The 26,065-nt window shown below is 32.6% G+C and overlaps 1 protein-coding gene across 1 annotated transcript in view; it reads right to left on the bottom strand.

The window, feature by feature from the left end:
• LOC149418074 (suppressor of lurcher protein 1-like) overlaps positions 1-26,065 on the bottom strand; it is a 103,353-nt gene that overhangs the window by 65,378 nt on the left and 11,910 nt on the right. Inside the window, exon 2 of the mRNA XM_089639888.1 lies at positions 13,540-13,612. Coding sequence (XP_089496014.1) covers positions 13,540-13,612 — 73 coding nt within the window. The remainder of the gene's footprint in view (positions 1-13,539; positions 13,613-26,065) is intronic.

The following is a 26,065-nucleotide window of genomic DNA, read 5'->3' as shown; positions in this document are numbered from 1 at the left end:
TTCAAAACATCTACTATTTCTGAGAAAGTATCGCCAACTACATTCAATCTAAGTACAAGCGAGTACATAAATTTCTGTGATAATATTCGATGGATTTATCAGCGGTAATAAATAGTGTGTTGCGAAATAATTTAATTGTTTAGTAATTTTATGTAGTTATCCTGAATTTTTGTAACCAGATAGATCACACGTAAGTGAGAACACCCGTAAAAAATCAAACGTGTAAATAAATATATAAACATTTTTTTAGCTAGATCTATTTTCGACATACATTCTACATTGTCAACCAAAATTTTATGCTCTTGGAATGTTTGAGATTGACAACACTTTGCTGTTTATGGTGAGTTTTGTTTAAGCCACTTTTTAACACGAGATATTTGGTCATCTTTTTACACGTCAGTTAGTTGTTAAATTGAGTAGGTAGATTGCTATACAATGGCTGAAATTGATTGACGATTATTATACTGATCTTGATATATTTTATTAAACAATATTTTGTTTTTAGATGGCCGGTTCTATAACCACGTTTTTCGTGGTATTACTACAATTTTATGTATTAAACTAAAATAAAAATCAAAGCACCTATCGTGGCACAAGAGTGAAAATGAGTTAAAAAAAGTACTTTCTACAGTAAATAATATGTATGTTTTAATAAAAATTAATGTTATTTGCTTTTATAAGATTTTTATTTATATGTGTATCGTAGAAGATTTCAAACTGTTCCAAACCGCCCAGAGCCAGTGATTATATGCATGTTGTGAGGCGGAAGGTAGCCGAGAGGGGAAGGAAATGGAACAGAGAAAGATTGGGAAGTACTTGGCCATTCAAATCTGTACACCAAACAAGTCTAAAGCCATTTCAAGATTGTATTTCACAAGATTGATACTGACAGTATCGACCATTCTATTAAAGATGAACTATATGTTTTACAATACCTAATAATCACACTCCAGGGCCTCAAATATACTCGTATATTGCACTTGCTGTCCGGTACAAGTCATTGCTCGAGCTTACGGATGGTTTGGATTAGAGTTAAGTTATTTTAGTACTCCTTTTTACCGATAGGGTAAAGGGAACCCATTTTAATTGCCTGTGGTTAAACGTAGAAAAATTAGTTGGTGTACAAGATTATTAAACTGCGATGTTTCGATGAAAATCATGAAAAACATTTAATTTTTTGAATCCAGCCTAAACATGTGTTGATTGAAATTATCTGTTTATTCAAACAACCACCAAAAGTTGGTGAATTACGATCCCACTAAAATGAAACTGAAACAAGATCGCACAAATGTATTGATTTGAAAACGAATTTCTAGAAACAATTCAATAAGACATAAACGGAATTACATTCTGCTTCTGCGTTGGGGTGATTTTTATTTTTTAGAATTCCCGAAATGATCCTGAATTCAAGATGCCCTTACAATAAAACTTGATAGCCGGAGAAACTGGCCGGTATCATTTTCTGGGATTCGATTCCTGGAACATCCCGTCCGAATTGCAAGCCGGAATGTTGCTTAAATTTTTAATGCATTTATGCTGTAGTATAGGGGATGGAGCCTTTAATAAAAGAGAGTAGGAATTATTAGGGTTGTAATGGTTATTGTGAAATGCTGATTTATTGAGGTATGTTTTCAGCTTGGGATAAGGAGGTTTTAATAGAAAGATAAAGATGTTTAGGGAATATTTTAAGTAACTAAGAGGTCAATTTTTACTTCGGATCTACCGATGGATCAACGACTTTTTCATATTTATGGGAATATTTAAAAGCTTAAGAGTTTGAATTAATATTATTTCTCCAAGGCTAACGCCTACATTCCGATTGCGAAAACAACATATAATAACAACAATTGAAAACTATGAGTAGTAATACTTACTCGGAAGCAAATATAGTGTAAATACACAATAAAATATATTTTATATTTTTGTTGTTTGTTTTTGGGGTGTTATGCCGTGTTGCGCTAACTCCTTCTTTAGCCGATGTTTCGGAGAGCGTTGCAGTGTCCATCATCAGGGCAGATCCAGACTCGGCTAAGGAAGGAGTTAGCGCAACACGGCATAACACCCCAAAAACAAACAACAAAAATGCTTTTGGCCGTGAGAATCTAAAAACTTACCTATATTTTATATTTACAAAAAAAAACTTATTTTGACAACAATAAATATTAATATTTACCTTAGCTATTATTAAATAATTATTAAAAACATACTGCAAGTTATCATGTTGTTGATATGAACCCAGTCCATTTGCATGTGATTCATTTTATAAACATTTGTTCAGTTTAGTTGTAGGTAAATTTTGTAAATATTTTTAGCCCACGGGTACTGGACCCTTAGTTTGTTGTTATGATTTTATTTTTATGTGTAAACCTGTTATTAGATTTTATCTTTATTGTTTATAAGTTTATTATTTAAAGATGTAAAAAATCTGTTTTATTGGTTTTTCTAAATAAATAAAAAAAATAACAAAGAAAATTTGTATGAGCTGAGATTTTCAACACGCAAACTTGAGGTCCAAATTGAGTCATGAAGCTAACAACTTTTCTTCGAAGGCCATCAATCTTATTTGCTCTCTGGCGATAGACTTTTAATTATTGAATAAAATCTTCACGATACATAATTATTGAAAAAAATTGTTTACGAGATATTGAAAGGCTGATACAGATATTGAAATAAGGATAAATGAGTGTAACTCCATTGACGGAGAACTGGTTGGCGCTAGAAAAAAAAGACTGTCAAAAGAAGTGAAACTAAAAATCCTCATTGAAGTGCTGGTACATACCCTGACATTTTACAGTGAAGCATGGAACTGACAAAGAAAGGATGAAAGTAGACTTAACTTAATATAAGCGTAATGATTAAGATTAAGAAAGAATAATAACTAATTTATTACGCAAATTTGAATAGTTGAAGAAGTCGGGAACGCCTAAGGAAGACATGTCACGATGAAATGAATCAGATACTTGATTCGGGCAATGCCAAAAGTCAGAATAGTAGGAGAGTATGTATGAGACGGTGTATGAATGTGAATGAAGCAAGGAGTGTATTTCAAAACATAGTAGTTTGGCTCTCTGCCTTCCCCTGCGGTAACACGACGTGAAGGTTAGTCGATTACAAAAAAAATACTTTACCTCAAAATAAATAATGTAGTGTGTACAAACATGTATTTGGTTTATGTTCCAATAAAAACATTTAAACAAACCATTCAATAAAAATTAACCTTTAAAAATAATAACAGTCTCATTTCTAATTTCAAATTTAGCTATCATAATATTTAGTAACCAAGCTCCTTTTGAATTGAATACTGAAGCATGACATGTTATCATCTTCCTCTTTGGAACAAACTGCCACAAAATAGTGTATCTTTCATTGTTGTGAAGTTACAAAAGTGACTACAGTTCCCACATTGCATACATTTCGGTCCTTCTTCAACAGGACTGGTAGAGATAATTATTATTCACGTGGCATTTTGTTCCTTAGTGCATCAAGATGCCAACAAATGCAGGCAATTCTGAACAAGAGATGGCGTCTTTACTCGCATCTGAATGCATTCACAACACAGTCGTTAGGGCTATTGTGCCGCTATCGTCGAGCTTCCCGACCGAGTTATGATGCAATTTTTCTGCACGGGGACTGACAAATAGTAAGCGAATTTGGGAGCATTGTGCGGCAACTGGATGAATGGAAATATGATCTGTCATCAGGACGCTTTTATGTTGCTGAAAGGGGGTTGATTTAAAACATGTTTGCGAGTTATTCAGTGTAAATTCTTTCACAGGAAAGAAAGCAAGTTAATTTACTATTAACTTATTAAATGTGCATACCTTACATATGTGGTTTTCAAATGAATTATTTTATTTGTGCAACAATTTAAAGGTTAGGACGTTAAGTTAAATAAAACGTTTTTTTAATTTTTATATTATTAACTGTTTTTTTTTTTTTTTATATGAGTAACTTATTAACTAAATTGTGGTTTTCGGACAGGACGAAAAAAATTTAGGTACCTACGATAAAATATTCATGGTATATTTGTCTAATTTAAATCGCAAACAAATTGTTTTTAATTATAGAATCGGGTTCAGGATTTGCAATCTCGCAATCCCGCATCTCTTAATATTTGATCTCGTGGATTTGCGGGATTTGCTGGATTCCAGGATTAAAAAAATACCACGTTTACACCAAAAACTTGCGATCACGAGTTACGCAAGCGCCATAATTCCCAGAAGTCAGTACTTATAATTTTTTTACCATCATATTTTTGTTTAAATCTCTTATTTCGCTACCTTTTAAACGTCTTTCCATAATATTACTGTTACCAAAGATGATCTAATATGACTTTGGAGAGCCCCTTTTATATTTTTTACGATTTTTTGTTGTTTACAAAGTCATATTAAAATATGTATTATGTTCAATATCTTTTAATAAAATTTAGAGTACCAAAAATGATCTCTTAAAGTACTTACTTCGTTACAATAAAATACTAGTATCAAAGATGATTGATTCCTAATAATAAAAATTAATGCTTTCATAAAAAGTTTGCTTGATATCAACTTAATCTTCCTTACTAAAAATCCCTCAATCCCGCAGGAAATTTGAATTCTATCCCGCAATACCGCGAGATTTAAATCTAATTTATTATCCTACAACTAATCATACGAGGATGCGAGTTCAAATTAGCAAAAATTTAAAAAGCTTTTAAAAAAACAAAGAAAGTTCCAGATTCAACGCAAAGCCCGTCATTGAAATAATAGTAATAACTCACTTCGGATTCAGAAAAGCTCTCGTCACTTCACTTCCCTTGTTAAATTACATAATATCCGAAGTGAGCTGACAGGTGGGATGAGTAGAGAAAAGAGCACAGTGAGTAATAAGTACTGAGAATTGAGCAGCAGAACCCACGTCGGAATGGCACCTACATAGGTATGGAATTCAAGTTAATGGGCTTTTACCGATCCGAGGAAAACGCTTTACATTTTGAAGCGGCGGATTGATCACTCGGATGAATTATTTTTAAATGTAGATTTGTTATGTATAATGCTCGAGGCGGATACCTAACTTTTTATTCTTGCGTCTAAAATTTTTTAGACACTGCTAGTTTTTTATAAGAAAAAAAGAATCTTAAAAACACTTTGCTTTCTTCACATCCATTGGGCAAGAAATTCCTAGAAAACTGATTTTACCTAATTTCAGGAAAAGCTCATGAAATTTATGGTAAAATATTAAGGTATGAATTTTGATTTAAAATATTAGAAGTATTTCACCATTAAGACAAAATCTTTTTTCCAGTATTCAAAGTAGTTTTAATTAAGAACAATTTTTGAGAACGATGCGGCTTTTTGTTCTTTTTTGTGTTTAGGGCGAAGCTTTATTTGAAATCACTATTAAGATTAATCTTTAAAATTAATCGGTTTGCATTATGAATGCCAAATTTTTTTGGATAAATTGAAGCTTTTACTATCGTTTTATTTGAGTAAATTAAAATGAAATACTTAACATATACATAATAAATATAACAACGACGTATTAACACATGTAAAAAACAACTTGGTTACAATGTTTTGTCTAAGTTTATCTATGACCGTTTACATAGATAAACTATTTTCTTTCTTATCTATTCTAAAATCTTTTTGTCAAGCGATTTTTATGACTACTGCCTATTTTTGTGTCAATGTTATAAACACTAAGGATACAACACAGTTTTAGCTTGTGGCTTCTTTTTAAAGCTAGTAGTTTTGTGAACGGTAAACCAAGCTTCTAAACCAGTGTTTCTAATTTTCTTTTATAGTAAATCAAAATCAAAATTTCCCGTGAAATCATAAGATTTGTAAATATGTAGTATATAAATACCTACTATCTTAATTATAAATATATATATTAAAAAAATATTTTTTTTTATTATTATTTAGGAATTATACAATTTGTATCAATACCAAATTTTGTTTTTCTAGACGATGAATTAGTATCTTCCTGCGGGAATCCTCAATAAAAATTTAGATTTTAGTAATACGTTTTTCAGAAATAATAAAAATAAACCCCATGGAAAGATCAATTTTCAAGACCTTTGGGGAAAATTCGACGGCCGTCAGTTACGCCAGGCCGTACGCCAATATTATTTTTGTACGATTTAATCACATGTCTTTAAGATTTCCACTTTATTTTACAGATTTGCTAGGGAAAATTCAACCGTAAGTCTGTCTGTCTGATATACCAGGTCTATGCGTTGCTAATTTTTGTGCATGGCTTCTTTACTTACGTCGTAAGGATTGAGACATTATTTTATTATTTTATCTTGTCTTAATAGGAACGTAACAAACAAATTAGCAGACAGATTGAATGCCAAATGGTCGAGTTTAAACAGGACTTGGCTACGTTCAGTTAATAAATGCCGAAAATGTCTTTAAGCCAGATCACACCGATCAAAGTTGAATAAGATAAAATGTTCACGAAATGAAATAGCTAATGTAAATAATACTTGTAATTTTGCGTTCTTTCGAAGATAATCTCGGAAAAAACATGAAAGAAAGTTGTTCTCAAGTTCAAATTCATGGACATTATCATGAGAATGAAACAGATATACGAAAATATTTGCGGTTGGGCTTTAGATAATAATATACAAAAACATTGCCATGTTTTAGTATAGGTAAAGCAAAACACGAAAATATGGAATTTTTGGTAAAAAAAATTCCGAATATTTACAATTTTTTTTGATGCCGCTGCAAATCAGCAAGTTTGTATATTGCAAGGATATTTATAGATATAGGACGAGAAGGTTTCGTCATTGTGATTTACCCAGAAAAAATACTGTATTGGAGTAAACAAAAAACCAAATATCGTCCAAGAAAATCATCTCCGTTAAAAAGGTGACCCTTTATAAAAGAACCCTTGTTTATTTTACAACCATCCCAAGCGTGCGTTGACTTTTAATTTACTGATACATCATCTGTATTACCTTTGAAGGATGGGTCGCTAAACATTCATCTTAGGTAAAGTATAAAAAAACACTTTCATATTAATTAACTAACTAAACATCGCAATAAAACTCGGTCTTGGCACACACTCCTTGCCTCGTTTACATTTATACTTCGTTTCAAATTATACACTTCTTCTGACTCTTAACATGGCCTGACTCAAGTGTCTTATTCACTTGATCGTGCCATGTCTTCCTTGTGCATCCCCGACTTCTTATACTATTCACATTTTCGTTAAATATTTTATTTTCGTTCGTTCCCTCTACATGCCCAACGTCTTATTTTCATTTCAGTAATGGGTATTTTTTTTAATTTGGTACATGAAATCAACATACTAAAAATAAAATTAACAAATCTATTGATTTCTAAGAACTATTTATGCGTAATAATTGTATATCACAGCAAAAGCAAGGGTACGCTGGGAAACTGGAGGGAGCGAGGACTGATGGGGATGTGGGAGAGGAAAGTTTGAAGTATCTGGCTATTCAGATCTGGTCATCAAATACGACTTAAGCAGTCTCTCAAAAGTTCAAATCTGGCACCTCTTTTGTAACCAATAGGTACTATTGATAATTTTCATATTGCTTCAGAATAATTTTTAAATTAATGATAAGGTAAATATTTATTGATATATAAGCAACTGCGTTGGTTCGCAATAACTTAGTTCTTGAACTTAACTGAGACCAATTCAGAACACGGTGCAATGATTATCGATGCAATAATGATTATTGCAACGTAATAATGTCTAGCTGAGAGTTCGGATTTGAGAGCGATATTAACCAAATACAATTACTTACACACTGTGAGCTGTTTCTACCTCACATTAATCGCACAGTAAAAATTTTAAAAAATAAAGTAAATTGCCTCCGTGGTCGAGGGGTAAGGCTCTTGACTATGAATTCAGATGTCGCGGGTTCAACCTAGAGCGTGTTTAAAAAATTTGTATTCAATTAATTAGTGTTGTTAATGATATTTACTTCATTTAAAATAATAAATAGCACATTTGCGATACTTTCCAGAGCGAAAGACACTCTCAGAATTCCCCAGTGAAAGACTTTAATTAATAATTCTAACCGAACATGAAATTTTGTGACCAGATCTGAATTGCCCGATAACTTTCCCACATTCCTCTATCCTATTTGGTTCCCTTCTATACTACCTTCACACGGAAAAAAATGAGTAATGCTGATTTATTAAATCTCTTCATATATAAGTTATACTGTTAAAAACGGGACTGTAGGCCGCTTCCTGATAAAGTGTTTGTAAATTCGTAATACTATCGGAGCACGTGTTCATCCACATACGTTGGTCTTAATCATACATCAGGATGAGAACTTTAATGCACACGTGCTGGGACATCGTGACAAAGCATTGTTATTTTGTTTAAAGTTTTTTAGGATACCTATTAATTCATTCATTAATGGCCTACAATACCGTTTGTAACAGGACTTCTAATAATTGATAGAGATTTTTAATAAATTAGCAATATTTTTATCAGGAAGTTTTCTCGGTGCAACCACCCAACATACCCCAATTGAGGATGGCATAGACTTACGGGCACCGTTTGGTAGAAGTTTGGGAGCAGTGGGACTCGTAAATAAATTTAATTTTCGTAAATTATTTTAAAAAAATAAACAAAAGCAAAATGATGAAATATTTGACATTTTCCGTATTTTTCTCACAAATAAACTGTCGTAAATGAAATTTCGTCTAGCTATAATTGTTTGCTTTCTTTTCTCCGTATCTTGTTATCGCAATCAAAAATGAAAATTACTAAATCCAAAGAATGCTTTTGTGAAGACATGGTACCTTGATAACAACTGCACCTGTGTTTTCAAGAAAAAGGCAGATAACCTATCTAAAGAAAAGGTTCACAATTTTTCCAGAAATTTTGTCGTCTCCCAAAAATATAATGCTCATTATTTTCAACCGCTTTTAGGAAAGCAATATTCACTAGAAAGGAAAATGTAGAGAGATTTTACCTGGTCTGCGCTTATGTTAGAACTGACTCGTGTTACCTCTAAGGAGTGAATTAGGTTCGTAATAATATGGAAAGGAACGGGCCGAAAAGGCCGGCAGAGTTTCTAAAATTATAATATGAATTTTCGTGCAAGAAATAGGAACTCATAATAAAGGTATTGTACTGAAATTTTTATAATAAAAGAACCTTTTGCTTTTTAATATGTTTTCTGTTTATTCAACACAGTTCTTAAAATGAAAAGGGGATTCACAAGCGTTTTTAATTGAGCAATTCAAAAAATAATACCCTTCACGGGACGCCTACGGAAATATCGAAATTGTTTTTTTTTAATGTTTTTTTGATAGACGATTCTGGTCACTGATGTCATATACTCTGTGATACCGGTCTTGTAATTATTGTGTTTTAGTTAGAACTAGATTTTAATTGTAATTGTTTAAAAGGAACTCGGCCGTTATGAAATTTGATAAAATAGATGAAATTCCTTACAATTCATAATTTTGCCAATCCTTGAATAAAAATAACTTTTTTTTAAATATACTACGGCAGTTTTCAATTTTTTAAATTTGTTTAATTGTATCCATTACCGAGTAAAATTGTCAAAACAAAAAAAGAGGTCAACCCTTGCTGCTTATAAAATATTAAAAAACGATGTGATTGCCATGTAAAACATCAGATCTATGAAGTACTTAGTATATTATTGTAATTTTTGGATGATAAACTAATATTTATAAGACAAGGTTTTTTATGCATGGCACAAAGGATAACAAATTATTATAAGCAATAATTGTTGATTGAAATCCTAGAACATATTGAATAACTTGGCGGGTTGGGAATAAGCCGACCTAGCCTAGTGGTTAAGAGCACCTGGCCGGCAATCAGAAGGTGCGGGTTCAATTCCTGTCGGCGGCATTTATTTTTACTCGGGAGATATTTTCAATTTTTATGGATATTTCAGGCGAGTAATTGTTGCTTATAATAATTTGTTAAATTATTGTACTTAAAGAAGTCACATTATGTACCAACACCGCCAATCAGAGCTTGTATAGAAAAACTTTTGAAAATAAAAAAAATTCCAAGACAAAAAGACCTGAAGTGATTATAAAGCCCTCGCTTTGATTTTAAATGCCAAGCTTAGTCGCTACCGACATAAAGCAAAAAGATAAATAGAAATTTCCTTGCCATAAAATTAAACAAGAGCTAACAAAAAATGTTACCATGTGGCTTCATAACGATCACGACAACTTCAGCAGAAGTAAAATTACAACACTTGCTAGATCACACAGATGAGCGCTTACCACTTTCACATCTGTATTAGAACTGTCAATGATAAAACTTATTTGATTAATAACAGTACCGAGTAGAAATATTTGAAAAGTTTTATGTAAAATAGTAAAATTTGATGTAGTTTTTTTTTTTAAACTTGAGAAGTTATTTCTGCTTTAATTTGAAAGAAATTCAGATGTCGAAGGGTGTGTTTGATACAGTATGTACCTATACAATAAATAAACGCTATTATATTATGAAGTAAATAAAAAAAACATTATGTTTAAGAAATAAAAACGTTACTTCAAAATTGAGACAGTATTCAAAAATTATCTTTCAAAATACAAACATGGCTACTGCCTGAACGAGTAGACAATTTGAAATGAAAAAGCCAATAATACTACCAATTGGATAACGAAAGCTACCAGTTTAAATTGGTCTGGATTGGGAGAAAAAAAATCTGAAATCAATGCGTTTTAAAATATTTGTACAGTACGAAAGGGTTAATAAAAGTCGAGCAAGTGTTTTGGTAGAACTAAATAGTGATGACGACAGTATATTGTCACAAGATTGTGAAAACCATCTATTCTAGGTATGTTGTAAATAAGTTTCTCGAAAAAATAGCTTGTGAAATGATGTGAGCATTTGGACTAACTTAATTTATAATATATTTTTAAAAATATGTGAGATATTCTTTAAAAAAATTTAACTTGTCCGTACGGAACTAAGAATCGAAAAACGTTTGTTGTAATTGCAATCACTGATTTGATGCCAACTTTCGAGGTCGGCGGCACCATTGTGCGGCAGGCTGGAAAGATCCGAAGAGTCACGAGGCTGGACGAATTGATAGCCGGACTTAGCACAGTGGCTTAGTTCACCTGACCGGCAATCCAAGGGTGTAGGTTCAATTCTCATCGGCGGCATTTATTTTTTCTTGGAAGATTTTTTTAAATTTACATTTGTATTTCATTATAATGCTTATAATAATTTCAAATAATTGTGCTTGCTCACGCCAGGATTTGAATCCGCGACCTCCGGATTGTAACCACCTGACCACGAATGCCGTCAAATAAATAAGATAATTAGTGCTACTTGCTGAACAGTATAATAACAGTATTATTATTCAGACACTTCATACAAAGCACGTGAGCTATTCCTAACTAGCAAGTGAGTTAATACATATTTGAAATTTGATAGGAAGGCCCAAATTAATTATTATAGTCACAATTTATTTCATTCACTTTATTTTGGCTGCTTGATTATTTATCAGTTAGTTGGGAATGGCTCTACGAAAACCAAACTAATATGGCTGGGATACTTATTTTGCCAGAATTAACCGTTCCTTGTGCTACCAAAAAAAAAATATATATTTTTTTTTAATTGCCGGCAACCCGGGCGTTTATTGCAATAACATGATCAAAATTACAAACATGAAAATAACCCGCCTCACTAGAAAATGTTTGAAGAGTTTCTATAATATAAGTACGTTATAACTTTTTGGGTGTTCTGTTCGTGACTAACTTTGCATATTTAAATTTAAAAACATGTATTTTTTTAATGTGGATGTTTTAATGGAAGTCACGCTTTGAAAGCAAATTTTTCGAAAGGTTAAAGTGTATCAGACTACACATGCTGCCTGAAAACTTGTGTTACAAGCGAAAAATATCACATTTTAGTTGATTTCGTAGTACAACTACGTCGCTATGGCTTTATAATTATTCCCTGATCACATGAGGTTAGTACAATACTGTTTTGTCTCAGCTCCGGACCCACTGTCCTAGTGTGAACAGTAGTTTAGAAGATAGAACAATGAAGCAAGACACTGGCCCAGAGATAGGCAAGCTAGCTCAGCAGAATAGGTTAAAGAAATTTGAAAAAGAGAGTCCCAAGGCCGACTAGACTGACTAGATTACAGGCCTGGGTGCGCGATCGCCAAAGTACAAAGTCAGTGCTGTAAGTCAGAGAGTATCTTCCAGAGTGGATGATATTATCAGTATCAGTATCCTGGTGTAAGACCACCACCCAGAATATAGCCTATTTGGTTACCAAATTTGAATAGCCAAATACTCCCCCATCTCCCTCTTCCCGATTTCTTTCCCGTCCTTACTACCTTCAGCCTCACAAAAAATACCCTAATTGGAGCAGTTGTGCGGTATTCACATTAAAAAAACTAACACAAAAAAGAAATCAGCAGTAACAACGAGTATCAACAACAATCGATGCCATTTGCAAACTGTAGTTTCTCGATGGCACTGACTTGATCAACGCGTCAAAATCCGTCGCGTTCCGTGGTTGGCCTTGGGGAGTCCAGTATGACCTATTTAAAACTCGCCTACGTTGCTCGTACCATTAGTTTAAACTTTCAGTACCTACTGCCTTGAATTAAATCTTGTCATTCCTTTAGTGCAGTCTACATCCCTTAGTGGCTCTTGTGTGATCATCCAAGGATCTTTGTTCCTTATCCATTAAATATTAATTGGCCCTTATAATAATGATGGGTAAAGCTAATAGTTTAATTCGCCAAACTGTGTTCCCGTGACGGTAGTTGTTAGACGACTGGGCATTAGAATCTAGAGCATGACGTCATTTCATGCTCTAGGGTTTCTTTTGACGAAGCGTAAGGCTGTTGACCAGCAATCTTGATGTCGCAGGTTCAAATCCCGGCTTGCGCAAGAATTTTTATTTCAATGAATTTGTGTTATTTCATAATTTACTAATCAAAAATAATTTATAGTTTACTTTCAGAGTGGAAGGTACTCTTAGTATCGCCTTCGTGTAAGACCACAATTCAGAATTGAAAAATTGCTTGAAATGGCTTTAGCCGCGTTTACTGTCCATATCTGAATATTAGTAATATTTGGCTAGTTTATATAGCGCCGTTTTCGTGAGAAATCAACTCAAGAGCGCTGGCCAGGTACTTTCCCTCCTTCTTCTTCTCCGTCTCCTTCCCTTACCTACTACCTTCAGCTTCACAACTTACTCCGATTGGGGACGCAATAGTCTCACTGATTCTACTGGTTGGAAGCAGTTGGGACTCTTGTGCGGTAATCACGAAAACATATATGCAAAATAAAATAAAATTTAAACGATAAAATAAAATATAAAATTTCGTTTTTTAAAAATCTTTACCATAGATCAACCAAAGTGGTTCGCTTTGTTTTTTGACTTAGCAGGGGTACCTGGGTTCATCGGGTGAGGTTTACACTAACTGCCTGGCAGACGAAATCCATAGTGGAAGCGTTGAATTCATTAGTTAACCACTCCAGGACAAAATGACCCCCTGATTCATCATTATCAAACATAGATAAGATGATTTGAATAAGTTCTTACCAGGATTGACTGCGTGGCTCTCTTCTGGTCCATTCAATGATAGGTGGAGAAGAAGTAAGAAGACAACAGGCATCTGAAAGTTAAAAAAATAAGTAACTTAGAAAATGGTGTTAGTTTAATAATTATTGAAATAACACTTATTAGAACGTAAAATATAAGCGCAACTTTTAGTTGTTTATAAATTGTAATATTTAATTATTGAAGACAATATTAGCAATTCTTAAACAAAATTAAAAGATACGGTCACATCTAGAACTTGAACCTAGGACCCTTGCCTTGCCGGGGCACCTCTCTACTAACTGAGCTAATGAGACCCTATCTCCTTCGGTCATATTTAACTGTATCATACTTCGAATAAGAACTACATACATTGTCTTCATTTTCTCACCGCAATTTTTAATATAGACAGTGTCTTAAATAAATTTATCAAATTTTTATTTTTATGTGTGACATCTATTGATATTTTGTGCAAGTCTAGGAAAAATATTTTATTTTTGGAATTATGCAATGAATAAAACTTCAAATTATAATATTTAATTATTGAAGACAATATTAGCGATTCCTAAACAAAATATTGAAACAGAAAAAGATTCGGTCACATCTAGAACTTGAACTTAGGAGCTAATGGGACCCTATCTCCGGTCATATTTAACTGTATAATACTTCGAATAAAAACTACCAACATTGTCTTAATTTTCTCCCTGCAATTTTTTTATTGACTGCTATCTATATGAATGATCTCAAGATTCAACCCGAACTAAAAGCAATCTAGACAGTGTCTTAAATAAATTCATCTAATTTTTATTTTTATGTGCGACATCTATTGAAATTTTCTGCAAATCAAGGAAGAACATTTTATTTTTGGAATAACTTAATGAATAAAACCTCAAATTTTAATATTTAATTATTGAAAATAACGAAATTTTGAAACAAAAAAGGTTTTATTCAGTTATTTAAAAAAATGTCATAAATTGATTTAATGCCACTTTTAATCTTATTAGCGTGACTTGTATGGTTGGCAACATTATATATTGTCATCCGGGTAAAAAGTTTCAAAATAGAACATGCAACGGTTAACGGCTAAATACGAGTATATTAATTTTAATAACAAAATTACAACTTGATTTCATTATTTTGCTACTCCTCTGAAGTTAATAGTGAAATGTTATTCAATAATAAATGTATGGCTAAGAATGAGGCAGAATAATATATTTTTTACCATTTTATTAATTGAGTGGTGAATAAATGTTGTAAGCAATCCAACTAACGAGCAAAATGTGACAGGAATTAGTTTTATCCTGTAAAATATTAAGTCGCAGAGCATATCAAATGAATGTTGATGAAAAAAATGCAGCTGAGAAAACATCGAAAAAAGTATGTGTTATTTTTTAAAATGAATTTTTCAATTAAAAAAATCGTTAATTTTGTCAATATTCACCTTTGAAACACACTGAAGAACTTATTTTGTAATTTGAATTGGGCCACAAAATTGTCATGTCAAATCGAATAGAAATAGAACGGACAGTAATTGCTTCAATTTTATTGTTTTTTTTTAACTTTTGATTTATATATTAATTTATTTATTCATTTTTTTATTTTTTATTTATTATAAATTTTTTATGGATACAAGATTTATGCAGTCCCACAAAGCTGTCACAGTTCTACAAATAATATATATATAAACATTTTTAATACATGTATGACACAAAATTATACAATAAACAATATCACAAAATAATATATATCAAAGTACCTACCTATATACAAATTATTTAGGCAGGTACGTTGAGATGTTCAGGAATACATCAATAATAAAGTTCAGAGATACATTGATTCGTCGCTTATTAGCCAACGCTTAGTGTTTTTGGGGCAGGGTCTCTCATTATTCTGAGGTTTAAAAGAATTATTAAATTTATTGAAAATCTCTGGTATTAAATATTTAAGCGTTCGGCTTCCATACTTAATTGTTACTCTTGGAATAATGAGGCCCTTATTTTCAGTGAATCTTGTTGTGTGATTATGCACCGGTTGCTTTTTATATTTGCTATCTCCCTCATTATCCATTATAATAATGTACCAAAGAAGACCCTTTATTGGAAGTAGGCCCTCAGAACCATACAGTAGTTTTAGATTACTTCTTTGTCTGTAGATATTCGGTGGTACAATTTTTTTTATTATAGCAATTTGTAAGTTTTGTATATATTTAATATAAATATTGCTTGAGTGCCCCCAAGTTCGTATGCCATATCTGAGTATGGATTCGACCATAGAAAAATAAATTATTTTAAGAGAACAATGAGGCAAAACAAATTTCAGTTTATAAAAATTACTTGCAAAAGATCGGAGCTGGTTACAGATTTTAGCCACTTGTTTATCCCATTTAAATTTATTGTCTACTATTAGTCCCAGATAAGTATATTCGTTAGTAAAGTCAATTGTTTCACAGTGGCAAATATTTTCAATTTTTCTGTTAATACATTCAGAATTATGAGCAATTATTTTGGGTATATTCCATATTCCCAGGCTTGGTGATTTTACATACATACATTTTGTTTTTTTAACATTAATAATTAAACCAACATCATGAGCCCATTTAAGTAGCTCGTTAAAGTCACTTTGCAATTGTTGAATAGCTATGATAGGATTTTCATTGGATACTACAAGTGCAGTATCGTCAGCAAAAATGAATCTAAAGGCCTTTTTAAAGAGTTTTGACATAACAATAACATATATAATGTACAATTTTGGACCTAAAATTGATCCTTGCGGTACTCCTGATTTAATATGTCTTCCTTTACTCATATCATTTAAGATCTTTACGTTCATTTTTCTATTAGTTAAGTAGTTTTTAAAAAATGAGAGGAGTTTACCCCGGATTCCAATGTTTTCAAGAACCTCAATTAATTGTATATGGCTGAGAGTGTCAAAAGCTTTTGAGTAGTCAATAAAAAGCACCAGTACATGTTTTTTAGAATTAAGTTGAGAATTTATAAAATCAGAAAATTTTTCCAGCAATTTATCACAACTTTTTTTTTCTGTTCATGTTCTCCATAATACGGTGATGCACTAATATATGACGAAGAAGATTAAAAATTTGAGGTTAATGTAAGCATAAGAGGTCATAGAGGTAGTTTTGCTGTTTTGAGACATACTTCAAAAGATATTTGCTAAGTTGTCTGTTAAGTGACATTAAAAATTTAGTTAACAGTGCGGAATCGTTAAGTAGTTGAGTCGCTCTGTTGATTGGATAGTTTTGATAGGCAGAAGTCCTCGCTCTCGAAGTATAAAAAAGTTGATGGGATCTTCCTTGGAGTATATATGTTACGCATTGCAATTTATAATGAGAAAAAAACCCAGGCTAGATGTTTAATCACTCTCTTTACAGTAAACAAATCTAGTTATTTATTTATTATAATGAAGTGTTCCTTCTTATCACGAAAAAAATATACTTCCATGGTACATGATACTTCCTACCGTTCAAATTTTAGAAAAATTTATTTCTTCTTTTTTCAACTTTAACCCCACACAGGAGGCCTTGAGAATATTTTCCCTCAAGGCCTAAGTCATCTTTTGTGATGCTGTGTGAAAAGTCTTTTTAAAGAGAGGAAGTTCTGAGAAGGTAAAAGGTATGAGGGGTAGGTAGGAATCTAGGGATCAGTATGTCATTAGTGACGGACATATGAAAATATCACTCCCACTATGGCGTAAGGCGATGTATGGAGAGACTAGTTGGAAAAGTCAATAAAAAGGTCTTCCCAAACCAGCGTCTTCCAATCTGGCACGCAATGCAGCTGGTGGGCAGGTGCATCCTGAACAAATCTCACCAGATGAACCCGGGCACCCCTGTTAACTCACCAAACGTGGAGAAACACTGGGCATGATCTATGACAGAGGTGTTGGTTATCCAATAAATGGTTCCCGGGGTGACAGTAAACAAACTCGCCTCTCAAATTGAGAGTACCCAATATTGTCTGCCCCTAAGGATCATGTACCTAGCACACAATACACATTGTATAGTATCAATTTATTTTAAAAAAATGCATGAGCTGTTTGTAAGTAAAACGAAAAGCAAAATGTATAAAGTATTTCAAACCGTAAGAGCAGGGCTTGAACGCTAATAAATTCATTTTTGGGATTCAGCCTTCGTGCTGTTTTATTTTAATCCCCAAATTTTACGGCCCAAATGATACGCAGTAATTCGCATTTCCGATTACAAACGACAATCAAATAGACAATTACAGATTATTAAATTTTTTCCATCTCTGTGGCGAATTTTTTTAAGCCCCTAAGGCCTTTACCCAAAAAGTAAAAATACGCAGCTGGATGTAATAAATTGCTTCAGATTATTTCAAGTTTTCTAATCGTTTTTTTTTATTCGAATGGTTAAAATTAATTCAGTTTCGTATGAATGGAATAAAAGATTCGATGTTTGGTCGTTCAAATTTTATTTTAATGCCTTCTTTGTATTGCGAGAAGAACTAAATCCGAAGCGTGGGGAATGAAAATCACTGCTATTAACCTCTTGAGAGCCGACGTATCCTTTAGGGTAGCTTCGACAAATCATTTCTCTGTATATAAGTGGCTAATTTTGTTAATCCCATATGATTGATTAAGTAATATTTTTATAAATTCATAAACTCATTTTATGGTAAGACGATAAAATTTAAAATAAAAACTGTTTTTAAAGAAAAAAGTTATTACTAAAGTAGAATCAGCTGGCGAATGGCAAAAAATTAAGCTTCAGCCAATTGATAATAAAGAATTTATAAATCTAAAATAATAAATCAAAAAATTAAGCAAATTATTACTGTTTTGTCGTTTATTCTATGAAAACTAAATAAAATAATGTATCGGTACCCATAGTACCTATAACAATACTTGTTAACTGGAAATTTTCCATGTGAGAAAAATCGTAATAAGAATAAATAACGATTTTTTATTGTGTTATTTTACACATCGTTAATCACGTTCAAAGAACCCAAATATGCTTTGAATTTAAGTGATATTTTTAAAATAGGAACTGCTCGTGTGAAGAATATTTACAACACGTGATAAAGTATCTACCAATAATACAATATTTTATATTTCAACACAAAATAATTTTAACTGTAATTTTTAAAATTGAATTTACAATATTCTGTGATTTTTCGCGGGTCTGTGTGAGTAAAAAATAATTAATGGATGGAAAATTTTGCGGCACTTTCTTGAATCACAAATAACCCGATTGGGGGTGCCATAGACTCACGGGTTCTGGACATTTGAGACTAGCTGATTTTGCTCGATTTGACTGGGATTTGCACGTTGTGATATTTTTTATATATTAACAAAGACTTTAAAATTATTGAGCTAGTCACTTATAATTTTAGCTTCAGTATTATGTAGGTGACTATTAAAGTTACCGTCTCATAATAAAGGTCTTTTAACAAAGATCTCATAATATAGGCCTTTTTCACGACCATCTAATAATAAAGGTCTTTTCACAAAGATCTCATAATATTGGCCCTTTTCACGACCATCTCATAATATAGGTCTTTTCACAAAGATCTCATAATATAGACTTTTTTCACGACCATTTAATAATTTAGGTCTTTTCACAAAGATCTCATAATAAAGGTCTTTTTAAAAAGATCTGATAATGTAGGCCTTTTTCACGACCATCTCAAAATATAGGCCTTTTTCACGACTATCTCATTTTATAGGCCCTTTTCACTACCATCTCATAATATAGGCCCTTATCACGACCATCTCATAATATAGGCCCTTTTCACGACCATCTCATTATACAGGCCTATTTCACGATCATCTCATAGTATATGCCATTTTCACGACCATCTCCTTATATATGCCTTTTGCACGACCATTTCATAATATAGGCCTTTTCACGACCATTACATAAAATAGGCCTATATCACGACGGTATCCCAATATAGACTTTTTCAAGACCAACTCATATAATAGGTATTTTTCATGATAATCTCAAAATAAAATCAATTTTTAACGACGATCCCATAATGATTCAGATAATTCAAAGGTACTTATTTTATAACAGATTTTTATTTGATAAGCCTTATTTTTTACAGAAAGTTCGATGGTTGTATAAAAAGGCTTTGGTGGTTGTTTCCTAGGCATTTAATATAAGGCTTATGCCGTTAGCCTCTGGATATGGTGGCTTTTTCTGTTATCCGCGACATATTATATATATATATATATATATATATATAGTAGCAATACGCACGCAACACGCGACGCACGTCTTCTGTCATCGTCTCTCGATAGTATTCATTTTAATCGTTCGTTCTAGTCTATTTACAAAATGGAAGAGTTTGGTGATATCATTCAGTCCCTGATTAAAACGGTCGATGTTTTGAGTGGCAAAATCGAGGGTTTTGGTAGCGAACTGACCACGATTCGTTCAATTTTAAGTGACGGTAGTGCTAAAATTGTGTGCCCTTCATGCAAATACTCGTACAACGTAACTGCAGGTACTCCCCAGGTACTAGCGCCGGCGCCAGACTTAAATAAGTGTGTGCGCTCAGCGTACGGCGATATCACTAAGCAGCCGTCTGGGACACCTCCACCGCCCGGGCCCCCCGGCCCCGCCCCCGCTCCTGCTATTACCTTAGCCGCTCTAGCCGGCCAGACTCACCTTCCCGTTAGCGGCGTCCAGCCGCTCACTACCCGCAAAATGACCACAAGATCCACTGCTAAAAAAGGAAAACCGGAGGAAGATCTACATTCCGCTTCCACATCTGCTGCAGCGGCGTCTTCTCCTCCACAACCACAGAGTACAATACAGCCTGTTGTGCCCAAGCTGCCAACCCAGCCAATAACATCGTATAGCGATGCCCTCGTCAATGGTAGACGACGATCTCGGCCAATCTGTAAAGGGACAGGGTCTATCGACGACAGCTTGATCACTATTCCCAAAAACCTACATCTGCATGTATTCATGTTTCAGCCGAATACCACAGAAGAAAATATATCTTCATTCTTAAAAAAGAAGAAACCGGATTTAATTTACACTGTCGAAAAACTGGTTACGAGGCATGAACGTTATGCTGCCTTCAAAATAGGCATACCGGAAAATTACTTCCACTTTTTCCTGGACCCCACGATCTGGCCTGAAAACGTGGCCTTCAACGAATGGTCATTTCGAAGACCACGACCCCAAACTAGGACGGTCGATACGACGTCCGAAAAAGATAGACATTAGTGGAGTATACCAGAACGTTCGAAGTCTGAATAATAACATTATCGACTTCATGACAAACGTAATGTGCCAGAAACCACTTCTGATTGCTCTAACCGAAACTTGGCTAACTTCAAGCACCTTTTCGTCGGAGCTATTCGAAAACCTATACCACGTCTACAGGAAGGATAGAGGCAGTCGCGGAGGAGGGACTCTCCTAGCCCTCCGAGCTGACAGCCACTCACACGCGGAAAGAATGGACTGCATAGAAACCCAAGGTGAAGACTTGTGGGTGAAAGTATCGCATAGAAATGTCATCATTTATATATGTGTTGTATATTTTCCTCCAAATACAACATCTGAACAGTATCAATTATTTTACGACAAAACTATAAGTGAAAGTGTAAAGTTACAATCAAAAAATATTATTATTTTCGGTGATTTTAACTTTCCCTCAGGGAAAAACCCAATTGACGTTTTCGATTACTTTTGTTCTTTTTATAATTTAACACAATTCAACACTGTTTATAATATAAATGCACACATGTTAGACCTAGTATTAAGTAATGTTAATTCTAAAAATGCTGTTATCTGCCGCCATGACTCCCCATTAGTCAGAGATGATATTCATCACCCTTCACTTTCATTCACATTCGATTACACAACTCAATCACATATACAAACAGACAAATTGCCTCCAGACATAAACATGGGTTGGATTTTCCACGAAAGCTCAGATAACACACTTAAGAATGCCTTAGAACAACATCACTGGAATCATTACGATTGCCTTGACGTAAATCTAGCTGTCGAAATGTTTTATGAACAGCTCAATAATATTTTCAACATTTGTTTTAAGAAAAGATCTACACGTATGCTCAAAGATGTTAGACAATATCCGAAATGGTTTAGTGGGGAAATCATTCACCTCATACGAGAAAAAACTAAAATGCACTATCTTTGGAAAAAAATAAAATCCGAACATGCCTTAGCTAACTTTAAAACTTTGCGAAAATCAATCAAACGGTTAATTGGTCAGGCCTACACTGACTTTACACGTGAGGCCGAGAACAGTATAATAACAGACCCAACTCGATTTTGGTCTTACACTAACGATAAACGCCGCGGCTGTGACAAACTTAACCACATGGACTACAAAGACAATAAATATGATGGATCGTTTGAGATCGCCGCAGGTTTCGCACACTATTTTCAATCAGTATTTAGCGACAATATCCCCAAACTTGACATATCCTCTATAGCTTCATCGTCATTTAACTCTTTACCTGTACAAATTCATGAAATTAACGATGACGATATTATTACAGCTTTCCATAAGCTAAAACCTAAATACTCCGTCGGCCCAGATTGTATTCCACCTATAATCCTCAAAAGATATGCAAGTTATTTTGTTCAACCTCTAAAACATATTTTTAACCTATCACTTCGCAAAAATATCTTTCCGGAAATGTGGAAACTAACGAAAGTAACGCCTATACATAAAAAAGGAAAAAAGTCAGAAATAGATAATTACAGACCTGTAGCTGTGTTGTCAGCACCCGCAAAACTTTTAGAAACCATAATTTATTCACAGATATATAACCAAACAAAACACGCACTCACCGAAAATCAGCACGGATTTCGTCCCACACTGTCACCTTCAACGAATCTTATGAATCTCATTACCTATATTAATAATTCATTTGAAAATTTTGTACCTGTTGATGTGATTTATACAGACTTCGAGAAAGCATTTGATAAAGTCGACCATGATATTTTATTAAAAAAATTAAGTGACATCGGATTCTCTCAGAATTTCCTCGCTTTTGTGGCTAGCTACTTACGCAATCGTCGTCAGTATGTCAGTTACGGACACCATATCTCTCACGAATACAAAACTAACTCCGGGATTCCCCAGGGATCGAATCTAGGACCCCTTCTCTTTCTCTTATTCATCAATGACATTGGCAACACTATAAACCACTCAAAATATCTCCTTTTTGCTGACGATATAAAACTTTTCAAAGCAATCAAAAGTTACATCGATTCCATTCTTCTGCAGAACGATCTTGATTCTCTTGTCAAATGGTCGGAACTGAACAACTTACCCTTCAGTATTCAGAAATGCAGTGTCGTTACATTTACAAGGTCCAAAGATACATTCCTGTTCCCCTACCACATTAATAAACATGAATTAACACGTAAAAATGAGATTCGAGACCTTGGCGTAATTTTTGAAGCAAATCTCTCTTTCAAATCCCATTTTTTTTTTTTTTTTTTCGGAATTATTTTTTATTTTTAATAATAAGTTTACATGGTACATAATTCATTTTACATCTTAGGTTTTTTTACTACTCTTCCATTGAAAGCATTTGCTTGTGTATAGAAGGGGAGTGTACATAAATGTTGTTGTTAGTTAGTACTTAGATAATTCATTGTACATAAATGTATGTTTGCTGTAGTATTTTTTTTTGATAGTAGTGAAGGATAATATATTAATATAATAAATTTTAATAAAGAAAGAAAGTTATGGAAAACTAAGGATATTTGTGAGATTAATTAAGTGACAGTAGTTTTTTTTTTTCAGAATATTTTTAAAGTGTCTCTTGACAGAGAGCAGTATTTGGGTTTTATCATTAATGCTTCTGATTTCTTCTGGTAGACGATTGAAAAAAGTTCTTCCCTGGTAAGTATAATGATGTTGTGCAAAAGACGTATTTAGTTTTGGGCATAGAAAAACATGTCTAAGTCGCGTTCTGTTTTCATTTAAAAATTGATATTTATCTTTTTCTTTTATAATTTGGATTAATGAGTTTTTAATATATAGGTCTTTAAATGTAGGTACTTGAAATTCTTCAAACAGGCGTTCTGTTGGGTAGTCAAAGGATTTTTTTAATATAATTTTAATAATTGTTCTTTGTATAATTTCAATTGGAAGAAGGTTACATTTATACGCGGATCCCCAACTAATAATAGCGTATTGTAAAGTGGATTGAACTAAGGCATAGTAAATTAAATATAGATTTTTTATCGACAGAAAGTTTCTAATTCTTAAAAATATATATATTAATTTTCTAATTTTGTTTACTACTTGACATATTTGTTCCTTCCATTTCAGATTTTTATCAATAATTACTCCTAGATATTTAATTTCATTTGTTGTTTTTAGTACTGTACAGTTTGATTTGCAATAGTTTTGGCTGTGAATTTTAGTATTATTATGTATGACAATGTTAAAATTTTTAGGAGTATCATTTGTATGGATTGCAAATGGAATTACAAATGTCTTTTCATTATTAAGTGACAGTAAATTGGTGTCGAAAAAATTCTTGAGCGTGTTGATGTCTTCTGTGGCCTTTAATTCTACTTTTTCCCAAGTCTTATCACTTATTATTAATACTGTATCATCGGCGTATGACGTGATTTGACCATGTAAAGGTTGAAAAAAAATATCGTTTACATATATAGTAAATAGAATTGGTCCAAGCACTGTACCTTGGGGGATTCCAAAGCTTGTAATCTCTTGATCACTTTTAACACGATTGATTTTTACCACTTGAGGACGGTTTTTTAAGTAGTCGGTGATCCATTTAATCACGTTGCCTTTTATGCCGATATTATTCAATTTTTTTAATAGCATCTCATGGGATATGCTATCGAATGCCTTTCTAAGGTCAATAAATATACCCGCACATTTTTTACCTTTATCTAATGATTCGTGAATGTATGAAGTTACGTTAGCAATAGCATCTTGTGTGCTGAGTGATTTTATAAAGCCAAACTGGTTTTTGTGTAATATTTTATTATTATCTAGAAAATTTACCAATTGTTTTTTTACTATTTTTTCAAAGATCTTTCCTATATTAGAAATTAGACATATTGGGCGATAGTTCGTTGCTTGATGTGGATCTCCAGATTTGTAAATAGGTGAGATTATTGTGGTTTTGTAGTTCATTGGAAAAATTCCATTTGTTAAACTTAAGTTTATTAAATGAGTGATAGGCTTTATTATGTGAGGTTTCATAGTTTTTAACATGTGTGTCGTAATAGAATCAAAACCGGGAGACGAACCTCCTTTCATATTTTCTATTATTTTCGAGATTTCACATTCTGTTGTTGTTTCAAACATTGAAAGTATATTATGTTTCTGTATATTTTTATTTTTATGGTTTTCTTGGTTTGAAGGCTTATGGATATTTTTCGCAAGATTTTTCCCAACATTTGCAAAGAAGGAATTAAGTATGTTTGCACATTGTTTAGGCTGTATATTGGCATCTATAATTTTTTTATCATGTTCAATGTACTTAATGTTTTGTGTTTTTTTTGTATTTTCTATGGCGAAATTAACAGTTTTCCACATTTGTTTATGGTTATTTTCTGAAGATAATATTTTATTTTTAAAATACTCTTCCTTACTTTTTTTAATATAAGATGTTAATTTATTTTTATATTTTTTATAGAAAATATATGCTTTTTCATCTTGGGGATTTTTTAAAGTTATTTTGTAAAGTTTTTCTTTATTTCTGATAGATATAATAAGCCCTTTGGTAATCCAAGGCTTTAAACATCTTAATTTTGATTTTATGTGTGTTGTTATCTCAGTTGTCGAATTTTTAATGTGTTGTGACATAATATTTTCGAAGTTAGTCGAACAAATTTCAGTATCATCACTGTTTAAAACATTATTCCAACTCTCCTTTTTTAAGTTTTCAGAGAGAATAGTCATATCTATTGTTGATTTTTTGGTTAATAAATTATGTTTTTTATGTTTAATATTATTATTATACAGAAGTAAGCATGAGTGATGATCAGTTATGTTAGTTTTCCAAACAATTGATTTTATTTTGTGAAGATCTTTAATGTTTACATTTGTCCAAATGTGGTCTAAACAAGATGGAGTATGTTCTTTTATTTCCCTAGTATTTTTATTTATGCAAGATATAAAATTTTGTTCAGTCATACAATTGATGTATTCATTTTTGTTATTATTTTCTATTTTTTCATTAATATTAACGTTAAAATCTCCTACGACGAAGCAAAGTTTATTTTTTAATTTTAATAATATGTATTTGAGGTCATTAATAAATGTAATAATATTCGAGCCATGCGTTCTATAGATAGCTATTATATGGTATATTGATTTGCCGAGTTTGAAATGTACTTCGATGCAGTTTACTAAGTGTATTGGATGTTCTATTATGTTAACAATACTAAATTTATTGCTTGCAAATATTATTATTCCCGAATTTTTATTGATGTCTAATTTGGTAGAAATATGTACTCAGGTAAGTGATAAGACGGTGACTCATCGTTTGTAAATGTTTCGGATAACACTAT

This window comes from Hesperophylax consimilis, chromosome 14, assembly GCF_061612785.1.
Source record: "Hesperophylax consimilis isolate HC1 chromosome 14, BYU_Hcon_1.0, whole genome shotgun sequence".
Lineage (NCBI taxonomy): Eukaryota > Metazoa > Arthropoda > Insecta > Trichoptera > Limnephilidae > Hesperophylax > Hesperophylax consimilis.
The sequence above is the reverse complement of the archived record's forward strand: the minus strand, read 5'-3'. Positions and strand labels throughout refer to the sequence as shown.